Source organism: Haplochromis burtoni, unplaced genomic scaffold, assembly GCF_018398535.1.
Source record: "Haplochromis burtoni strain Fernald_Lab_line unplaced genomic scaffold, NCSU_Asbu1 Contig_41, whole genome shotgun sequence".
Lineage (NCBI taxonomy): Eukaryota > Metazoa > Chordata > Actinopteri > Cichliformes > Cichlidae > Haplochromis > Haplochromis burtoni.
In genome coordinates this window covers 21,082-32,208 of record NW_024582402.1, presented here as the reverse complement: position 1 = coordinate 32,208, position 11,127 = coordinate 21,082, and the positions used below count along the sequence as shown (strand labels likewise).

The following is an 11,127-nucleotide window of genomic DNA, read 5'->3' as shown; positions in this document are numbered from 1 at the left end:
CTCCATCAGTGATACACACAGCTGCTACACATTCTGATGTTCACATTTTTTTGGAGCACATTTTAAAAATTCAGCAGCACGTGCTGTATGAAAGAGTCAGTCCATCAAATATTAACTAAAAATCTGATCTAAATAACAAAATTTATTTACAAAACAGAATTTTTTTTTGCATGTTAAAATCTGCAGCAATATTTGAACATGAATATCTCAAAACCTATTAAAGATAAAAGCCTGAAATTTTTATTTTCCGTTCTTACCATAAAAATAACTCAGGACCTGTAATCTGGAATAGACAAAAGAATATCTGTGTTTGGGCAAAGTAAATATAAAATAAATAAATAAATAAATCAAGCCATCCTGTAAAATCCCATATTTGAGCACACATTGATTTTAAAAAAATCACTAGTGTCAACTTCAGGACGATATATTGTTGTATGTCACAAAAATACTGAAGGAAACATGCAGAATACTTTTAAACATGTTAGTCAAAAAATGAAAAAAACATGCAATTTTTATCAAAATGTTAGGCTATATTGAGCAAATATGACAAGTTGTGACAAGATAGTCCTGCCTGGACAGAACAACATTCTCAAAGTTTTCTATAGGCACTCCAACTACAGCCAAGAAAATAATTTTGTTAAATAGGTGCATATTTTTCATTCATGCACATTGCCTTAGAGGAGTATAATAATCCAGGCAAAGCTTAAAAAGACTTTCCTGACGCTTGGAGCTGCTACACACACATGCATTCAGCCACTACATTTCCAAGTAGATCTGTGGCTGTAGTAGTGTTTATGCTCCTCTAAGTGGCAGTGTGTCCCATGACGTTTACTGTATGTGACTGTCTTCTTGCTGCGCCATCAGGACAAATGTTACCTAAATGATTATCTCTTAAGATATGTCATTACTGATTACCAGCCTGCTGCAGGTAAATGTATTAGAAATCTGTCAGTTTTGGTACATTGTACACTGTAGAGGCCTGTGCTTAATGTTACTGTTTAATACATGAGCTGATTTCTTGACTTGACAAATTTGATATGTTTTAAAAATATGTAGGAAACTATAAAAGAATCCCATAATGGTAAACTGTGTGTAATATTTCACCCACACTAAAACGAAACTTTCACATTCATAAGATCTAAAGAATGTTTTCTTTATATATGTGTAAGAATTATTTATATGTGCTCATATTGTAGCACCAAGGTTTACTTTAACCACTTCCAAATGTTTTGTTGCTCATTTGCAGAAGCAGTAATTCTGCATTTTAAGCGAACATGCAAGCAGCCCTCAGTGGATTTTGTGTGGGTGTATGCCCTCTCCAGTTTCAAGAAACACGAGCATAATGGAGGTCTTCGAGTTTCAAGGAAAATAAAAAGCACAATGCAATACCTTCTCTTAGGTCTCTCCAAACAGCCCCCTCCTCCCCAATCAATTTGAAAGAAAAAACCGCTGGTGAATGACAGCGGTGCAGCTTTTTTATAGTGTCTGGCTGAATTCTGATATTTTTATTTTTCAATAAAATAACTAAAAAATCCTGTTGAAGGGAAATATTTTCTTCCCGCCACAAGCCTGAAGTGTAATCTGGCACAAACATTTCAAGCTCTGTGTTTCTGTTAAAGGTGCTTAACCTCAGCTGCAGGAGCAGATGCTGCACACCTACATTAGCTGCTGCTGTGTAGGAGGGGTCCACATTTGGCTTGTTCTCACATGAGGTGCTAGAAATTGCGGTTGTTTCACACTCACATGGGCAGCTGTTGATGACAGTTTTGAGGCTGAGAAATAAACAGAATTTGGTTTAAATAAACTGTTTTTGCAGTAACGTCTGCATTTTCTAACAAAAAGACCTTAAGCGGCCTCATAAAATCATCGTTAATCAAGACTTTAAACTCTTTTTTTTAAAATCATGCAGTCAAGTGAAATATAATTGTTATGCTTAGATGGCAGGTCTCTCTTGGAAAATGAGGAAATGAGAATTTTTAATCTCAATGAGATTTTTTACCTGTATAAACAAAAGACTAATAATATTTTTTAAGAAAAGATTGCTCAGTTATGTCAAAAAGGTTTTTCTTGGTTGTTGTTATTTTTACAACTGCATGAAGATCCAAATGTCTACCATGTTCTGAGACAATTCAATTAAAATACTTCTTTTTTAAATTACCAATATTAATGGCATAAAATCTCTCAGATAGATAAGGACTTTATTAAGTGCACACTGCAGATAAAATGGTCTTTATTATAAATATAACATTATCTACAAGAAATATTTTCTTGATTGTTAACGGTCAACTCAAACACTTAATATTTGATTTATAGTCTTTGTGATGGGAGTCCTGCTGGGAAAGATGCACCCAAAGCAAAGAAATCACACAAAACTGGACCCTATGAGCCCTTCCTGTTATTTATGTCACAAAGGAACCTGAAATTCACATGCAAGGAGATTTGCTCATGTTCAGTGGCAAAAAATGGTGTTGAACCACATTTTAGTGGCTCATCACCATCACCACTGGAGTCCGACTTCACTCCGGGCTTCATGTGTTTAGCGTACGCTGGAAGTAAAACATAGCTCTCTGTGCTGCTCGACCAGGTCGGCATCACCATGATTCCAAAAATAAAAATAAAATGGAAACCGGACTCACCATCTAGATATTTTAAAAAAACAAGCAAACCACTTCAACCTCAATTAAAACACCCTTATTATTTGTGTAATCTGTATCCTGTGTTTGTTGAGTCTTTTCTGTAGATTCTTGGCAGCTTTGGACATCAACAATTCCTCTGCAGTGTGCCACTTCCTGTCAACCATGTCAACAATAGCGTTCAGGACAAAAGTTGGGATTCTCACTCTTACATTTCATTTTAAATCGCCTGTGTGTGTGTGTGTGTGCCTTAGTGCATGTTTGTGTTATGACAGAGGGAAGTGTGCTGACGTCATTGTGTTGGACTGAGACTCGAAGCATCAAAGAGCCACAGAATAAGACTCTTAGAGGAGCATCAGGAGCCATTGTCCTCCTTGTCAGCTGCGTGATGGAAATCACTGTTTATGATCCCATGAAAGATGGATTTGGCAGATTTACAGGGAAGCTCCACACATTCAGTCCAGTGAGGTCCTCGGAGCCCATTGGTATTTGGGGTTTTTCAGCAGGCCTTAAATTCTGACTCAACCAATTGCAATGAGGTGCAGTTCGCAAATTACAGTAAGAGAATTTATTTAGTTTTTCCCAAGAAAACATCTGGCTCATAAAGCATGCAGAGAGGTCATCGTGTGTTTGATAAACTCTGCATAGGTGTGGGCAGCCAACGGAGGGAGGAGACTGGGAACAGGACCATTCCCATTATAGGAAATGTGTGGCCAAAGGTGTTTATAAACCCTTGCCCAAGTTTACAACCAGCACACAATCGTTTCTATTCTCTTGTAGCACAACTGCAAAGAGGAATCTGGTCAGGATCTGCAGCATATTGGGCTTCACTGGAAGACTTTACAAGAAATGGGGTGTGAAATCAGCCGGACAGTCTGAAATAATTCAGCATTATCATCTGTCTCCTGGTAACTCTCAGATCTTGGACTTGCTTTAAGCCCTTCGTTTTGTTTTGTTTTTTGTTTTGATTTTTTTTTACTCTGCTTTAGAGCACCCATGTACAGCAGTGGCTATTCCCAGGTCTCCAAGCACAGCCCACAGGCTAAAAAAAAGATGCAGTACCGCTCCAGCAGCAAGAGTTGCGGCTACTACATGCGCATCGTCTTCTTCTTCTCCTCGCTCATTCAGTCTCTTATCATAGTTAGCCTCGTGCTCTTTCTTGTCTATGGTAAGACGCAGGACTCTACATGCCAAGAACGCACGCAGGACCTTGAGGAGCGCTTCAGTCAGCTATCCTTGGAGAACGTGGCTCTCAAGAAGCAGAGGACAAACTTGACCAATTTCCTCAATGTCACCCTGACTGCGAAGGCTCGGCTCGACTCTGACCTGACAATACTGCGTCAGTACACCAATATGTCAATTCTGTATTTCCACGAATGCGAACAGAAGCAGGTGAGGAACTGAGCTTTTTACAATACCGATATCTTTCTTCTATGTCTACCTTCTTATGTGTTATCTAATTTAATTTATGAAGCTTTCATCTTTTTAATAAGTAAAATTACAGATGACAGGAAAAGATGATCAATACACCTGCAATACTTTAGCCAAGTTGATGCAAAAGAATAATATACTTAATAATATTTCATTTGTGCTTCACAGCTTGATGAACTGCACATTAACAATAAATCCACAGGTTCAAACATACAAACTGTCAAATATACAGTCTTACATTCACTCCTGCATGCATGCTTACGCACACACATCAGAAAAACAAGAATAAAAAAAGCTATAAAAATGAGCTTTCATCATTCATTCAAAGCAAACCACATATTCAGCCAGGCTGAGGATGGCTGTTCCAGAGTCTAGGAGCCACAACTTCGAATGGCTTTGTACCAACTGAGCATTGTTTAAATGCAACAGCTTACCTTAGTATTGCTGACCATTTCCATCGCTTTATGGCCAAGCTGTACCTATCTTCTGATGGTCAAATCAGAGCTCTACATTGATATTAATGAAATTTGAAAATTAATTCTGAATTTCTCAGTGAATGGCAGCAAGATTAAATGTAATATTTGAGTGCTGGCGAGTTTTTTGTTTGCACCAGTTGGAGACAGGCTAAGGAGGACACAGAGGTGTACATTCAGTGATTTACGATAATCTGGACAGGGGGGGGCGGCACGAAATAATGACTGACCTCCTCAGAGAAGCTGTCAGGTCCAAACACCAGAACCTCAATTTTGCTGGCATTAGGACGCAAGAAATCTAAAGATATCAAATTAGTAATGGCAGTGAGGTATTTACCCAAGGTGGTTATACACGTTAAAAGGTGAAAGTCTATGATAGTTGTACCTGTATTTGAGTTTATGGGCCATGCTGAGGGTTAGGTAAATGTTTGTAGATAAATTATATGAACCCCAGTGGTTAGGGTGAAGATGGTCCTGGTAAAAAAAAAGCTCCAAGAAGTTACGCAAGGACATAAAATTGTCCACAAAGGGAATGTGTCCATTCCTGCTGTATAAAAGTTGGCAGAGACCGCTGAACTTCACACCACCAAAACTGGAGATGAATCAAAATGATCATAGATCCATAGAACTTTAGCTCAAATATTTCTTGCGACTGGCAAACCTGAAGTTTTAAAAATGTGTTTTTTCACTCTGTTTTAGAACAAATCCCTAACACTCTGTTTTGTTTTGTTTGTATTAATGTCAACAGCTACAGCTCAATACTGAGCTGCTCTCATGCAGACTCTTACGATCCTCCCCATGCCCCATGTCAAGTGGTAAATATGATATGTCTTCAGTGCAAGCCCCAAAATAAATACATTAATGCATTTCATGCAGCTGTGACTTACTTTGTATGTTGTTTTTCTTTTCTATTTTTTTAAAGCTACAAATTTTAATACTTGTAACTGTGGGGTGATGGTCGAAGAACTGAAAGCTAGGTTTCAGCTTGTGAGTTCCAACTTCACCCAGTCAGTGCAAGCCATGAAGATGGAAATGGAGGAGATTGCCAAAGAAAGGGACAACCTCAACTTGGAGACCATCAAGCTGAGGAGGGATATCACCACAAAAGAAAAGCAGCTGCAGATCTACGAGAAAACATCCAAAGATGAGTTTTCCCAGTCCTTGGGTTCGGTCTACAATGTTTCCAGGGCTTTTCTGCACAAGATCGATTCGCTCTTCCCTGCACACATTGCCTTCCAGATCACCTGTCCGAAACAGAGGGAACACCTGGAACAGATCCGCTCCAACTGCACCAACCTGTCCAGAGAGGTGGAAGACAAGCTCCAGCGTTACATGAACACCGTGGGAAATCATGTGGCAGGCATCCAGCATGAGAACATCCGCTTGAAGGCTGAAAACTGGCGATTCTCTGAAGACTACCGCTCATGCAGCAAGGAGCGCGCAGGCATGGTTGAGCAACACAAACAGAACCTAGACAAACTTCAGCAGAAGCACGATCAGGACCAGGAGAGACTCCTGAGGGAAAAGAAGAGGCTAAGCGGAGAGAAAGAGGTCTTAGAAAGCACCGTCAATTATAAAACTAAAGAGATTGCGAGCCTTATGCAGCAAATCGAAATTCTCAACAAGTCCAAGGTAAGAAAAAACACTCAAGACTGATCGATATGCTACACAAGCCCCGCTTTTTGAGCTTTTTTGTGTTCTTAAATATCCAAGTTATGTAAAAACTTGGATATTTCAGGAAAAAAAAACCCACTTAGTCATCAAAAACCTAATTTAATTTTCAACTGAGTCCTTCATCCTTCCAAAGCTTTTCTCAGGGGTACTCAATGACAACTGCAGACAGAGATTCATGCTATTATGAAAAGTGATCCCATGCAATTTGTCTTTGTCTGTATATTTTGTTGTAGATTTTCCTATAAAACTATTGATAAGTGCAATGATCTGCATTTATTGATACAGCAACTAGCTGATTTTGTGCAAAAACGTTAGCACTGCTGTTAATGACAGCCTCTGCAGTACAGAGCAAGTGCAGGAATGCTAACATAGAAAAAAGCCCGTGCCTCACCTCTTTGAGATAATGAGGTGTTATATAAGGTGGATGAGATCAAAGCAGCATGACTGGTTGTTGGAAATGATCCAGCCTCAACTCCAGCAAGTGCAGAAGATGAAGGGGGAGCAGGGTATTGTCCGCCAGTAAAAAACTAGAGGGCAAAGAGGTGAAAGCAGGCAAATGTTTCTGCCTTTCGTGTTAAGTGTCTGCTATGGTCTGAGGAGAAAATTTGAACCTAGATGTGAAGCTTAGTGCAGTTTTGTGATTACTGAGGAAAAATTGAGTTTTTTCTTAAAGCAGAACTTGATTTCATTGTTTTGATATTTTCTCTTGATTCACGTGTTTTGTTGTGTTATACATGAATGAAAATTGAAGGCTCTATTTTCTCTCATGTTAAAACGGACCATTTTTTATTTTTCAGACAGGGTTTGGATTTCCTGGAGCCCTGGCCCATCAGCCAGGCCCACCAGTACAGAATCGCTGGGGTGCCGGCTCTAATTCTCCAAGCTCTACCAGTTTCGGTCAGCAGGGTAAGACAGGGTCAACTGGACTGTTAGGCCAAGGTTCTAGCTCACTTGGATCATTCAATAAACCTGCATCAACTGGAGCAAGCTCCTCAAATACACCCTTGTCCACTGGGTCAAGAGTCAGCTCTCCTGGGTCAGGACTTAACAATCCAAATCTTAGCTCAGGTGGAATAGGCTCAAATAACCCATTATTGACTGGGAGAGGCTCTTCTTCCATCGGGTCTTCCTCTGGGTCATCAGTGTCTACTCCTAACCTTAGCTCAAATTCGTTTTCCTTGAATAAGCAAACATCAAATACAAGAAGCTCTGGCTTAGGATTAGGTTCATCCTCCTCCTCTTCCTCCTCCTCCTCCTCATCATCATCAACAAGTAAAACTACCTTTGGGCTTCCTTGGTTTGGGAGCAGTAACTCAGGTCAAAGTAAAACACCAAGTATACCAGGGAAAGGAACATCAAGTGGTACCAGTACTGGAGCTGGATCGCCATTTGGTGCAGGAAAACCCAATGGAATGACAGGTACACCCCTTGAGCATAAATAAATACATTTGTTTTACTCTTATTTATTATTCTCACTGTCAAACATCTAAATTTATATGATTAATAACTCATGGCGAGGTCATGATAAATCACTATTTTCTTATCTTTTAACAAATAGGCAACATCGCTCAGCACATACAAAATCTACAACGCCTGATCAACCCGCCTGGCCCACAGTAAGTATTGTATTTATTCTCTGAGGATTATGAGTTATTGCAAGTGTTGTAAATTGCTGATTTGCTGAGTCCTCCTACATGACCAGGAGGTGAGCAACCAAGATGGCGCACGGGTTCATCTTGAGCCCCTGAAGGTTCTTACCGATGTTGCTCAGTGAACGCCTAGCAACAGGCTAAAATGACCTCATTTAAGCATTTCTCCACCTATCTATCTGTGTCTGCATCCACAAAAGCTGAATGGCACATGATATATTATTGCATCATCATGTTGCCTAGCAACCACGTAGAAATAGGTTAAAATGACCCTTTTTATGCATTTATAAACATTATAAAAGCATTGCATCATTTTCCTTTCACGGTCAGCAGCACAACCAGGCCAAATAATACTGTAGAATAGGCATGTACTGGTAGCGTTATTATACTAATGTTCAAAAGAAGAAAAGTGCAGGTTCTTAAAGAAAGGCGCAGGGCAATAAAATATGACACTAAATGTTGTGAATGACCATTATTAATGCAGGATTATTTAAAAAAAATAGTTAAAATCAACATCAGCCATCACTTATGTTTTACTTAATGCTGAAAAGTGTGCTGATTAAAGAAGCAATGACTTTGACTAGTTGAATGTCAGCCCTTTGGGTTTGATTATAGAATCATAAAGACATACAACAGGGTATAATACTCTGTTCACAAACCTGCACAGTCTAGCTCTTACTAAATTAAGTTGCCAGCTGAAGACCTGCAAGTCACTCAAACTAGAAACACTAGTGGGTTATTTGTGCACCAAATAAAATTGAAGAAGCAATGCAATTGCTTACGTGCGTGAATGAGGCAACAACCTGTGTGGGTTTAAGTCTGCTAAAATAGCCAAGGTAGAGCATTTTTTAAGCAAATGTGCTGCTTCTTTAATCAGCATGACAGATTTCAGCCTCTGCTAATGTGATTAATTGGCCTTTTTAGACAAACCAGTTTTTTTTTAGGTAACACAATGTTCGATGGAACACCTTACCAAAAAAATTTGGATTTTGGTAAGCGGTGGGGTAAATACATAAATGTTTTAAAATAGCTTTATAGGTTATTTCTAAATAGTTTATATCAAAATTTTCTAGAAGACCCTTGTGTATTACACAGATTATCACCAAAGTTATCCTTTAACAAAATGTTGCAGGTTTGATGCACTTCCACTTTATATACAAATACCAAATTTTTGTCTTTCTTTCTTTCTTTCTTTCTTTCTTTCTTTCTTTCTTTCTTTCTTTCTTTCTTTCTTTCTTTCTTTCAACAGGGAGAAACAAGAAGTCTCCAGAATGCTGGGTTAACCGTATCATTTTTATAATCTGTTGTTATCTGTTACACATGGCTTCTCATATTGAGTTCTCACATTGTCTATACATAAAAGTACTGTATAATACGCTCTGCTTACGACAGGTAATGTTTCAGTATGCATGTATGAAATCCATTCCAATAACTTGCACTTTTACATTTAAAATGTGAAGCTTTGTCATGCGTGTATGAATAATGGCATCTAGTATTTAGTATATAGTATTTTTACACTGTAAATACAAAGATAAAAATAAAGGTTTTGTTTAAGCCTAAGCATGTAAACTGTGCCTCTAGTCTCCATTTCTCTGTCTCCTTGTCTTGTTCTTTATAAACAAAGCTATTTAAAATATTATCCCATTCAGATCCGGAAAGAACTGTTTGTTTCTGTGTGCGTCACCTATTGTGTAACTAATTGTCTGCAGCTGACTCCCAAGCCCCTCCTGTGACAGCTTATTGGCAACACGGTTTAATCCTTCCAACATGTTTATGTTTACCTGCCAACTTGTTAGTATGGAGGCAGAGAAAAATGGTAGGAATCTTTTGACAAGCACTTAAAAACAGTGCGTAACCTCCTTACGGCAGAGAACACGGATATCCATAATCTAAATAAGATCTTAAAATACCTCTCATTGAAAAAGAAAAAAAAACAGGTGGGAAAAGACGGAGCAATCGCTACATGATGAGTGGTCTGACCACACCTTAAACAACCTTAGACATAGCAATCAGATTTTATCTTCTTTCTCCGATCACAGCCTGAATATTAATACAACAGCTTTAATACAGACAAAAAGATAAACAAAGCTACTGGTCTTGGATTCGTTTCATACAAAGGTTCATTTTATTTGGACCCCAACAGTGTGGAGCCAACATGGTCCAGTGGGGAAAAAACATCTTGAGAACAGACAAACATCCTGTTCAAAGAACTGTGAAAGGATGGGGACATGCTGTTAATTCAAGAATCAAAAGGGTATTTGTATTGGTGCCAATTAAATACAGCACTTAGGCTTGGGCGAGAGGGATAGGATATCCTTTGTTTAACAGTAGTGTTTTCCACATTTAGGATGTGAAATGCAGGAGCGCCAATCAGGGTATTAAAGGTCAGATGGTTGGATGCTACTGGGAGTCTCTTTATTGGATGCGATGGGACACAGGATGTGTTAAAACTACTTACTGGAAAATTATCTTGATGATGCTGGTCTGAGCAAGTCTGTTTCCTGTCATGTCATCTCATTTTCCTGCCCCGTACATCATTTGTGTATTCTATGTGCACAGTTCACCACTGAGCATTGTCTGACTGACACAGTGGTCAATAACAACAATTGTTATGCACTTTCTATAATTTCTCATCCAGTTCAGGCTTGTCATAGGGCAAGATGTGGGGCAGACTCTGAACAGACTACGAGGCTACAGGCATAGTTTGAACTTTCCCACCTTACATTCTTTAAATTTAATTTATGCTTGAACAACTCCCTGAAGGTTATTGTATTTATATCATTCCTTTTAACAGAGCTAAAAACAAAGTATTATAAATATGTTAACATGTCATAAAGTGAACAGACCAATAGGACATACGAGATATACTTACATTCGAGCAATGCATGTCACTTTTTTTTCAAGTTTTCTGTCACTTTGCCAAAACTGGACACAGTTTGAAATAAAGTGTAAGCAGCCTATCCATACATGTCCTGTTTTTTTTTGTTTTGTTTTTCAGTTGTTTAGGTTTTTAAAAATCTTTTAAAGCCTGAAACATGACATAGTTGCCAGGAAAGTTTTAGTGAGCCATCTGACCATTTGTTTAAAAAAAGAATTAAATTTAATGCTACATCTGGCAATTTTTTAATTGCTTGTCTCAAAAAGTCACAAAAGACATGTATCAAATACGATACACTGGGTGTTTAAGCAGGTCATTATTAAGGCCAGGTGTACGTCTGGGTAAAAGCTAATCCAACACATGGTCAGGTTAAGACTAGATAACATTCA

The 11,127-nt window shown here is 38.6% G+C and overlaps 1 protein-coding gene across 1 annotated transcript; it reads left to right on the top strand.

Annotated features, from left to right (window-relative positions):
• Positions 1-3,108: 3,108 nt before the first annotated feature.
• plvapa (plasmalemma vesicle associated protein a) lies at positions 3,109-9,429 on the top strand. Its single transcript, XM_005920671.3, has 7 exons — positions 3,109-3,541; positions 3,623-4,025; positions 5,286-5,352; positions 5,460-6,169; positions 7,009-7,630; positions 7,770-7,827; positions 9,110-9,429. The coding sequence occupies exons 2-7, from the start codon at positions 3,630-3,632 to the stop codon at positions 9,141-9,143; spliced, it is 1,887 nt and encodes a 628-aa protein (XP_005920733.1). The 5' UTR covers positions 3,109-3,541; positions 3,623-3,629; the 3' UTR covers positions 9,144-9,429.
• Positions 9,430-11,127: the final 1,698 nt, after the last annotated feature.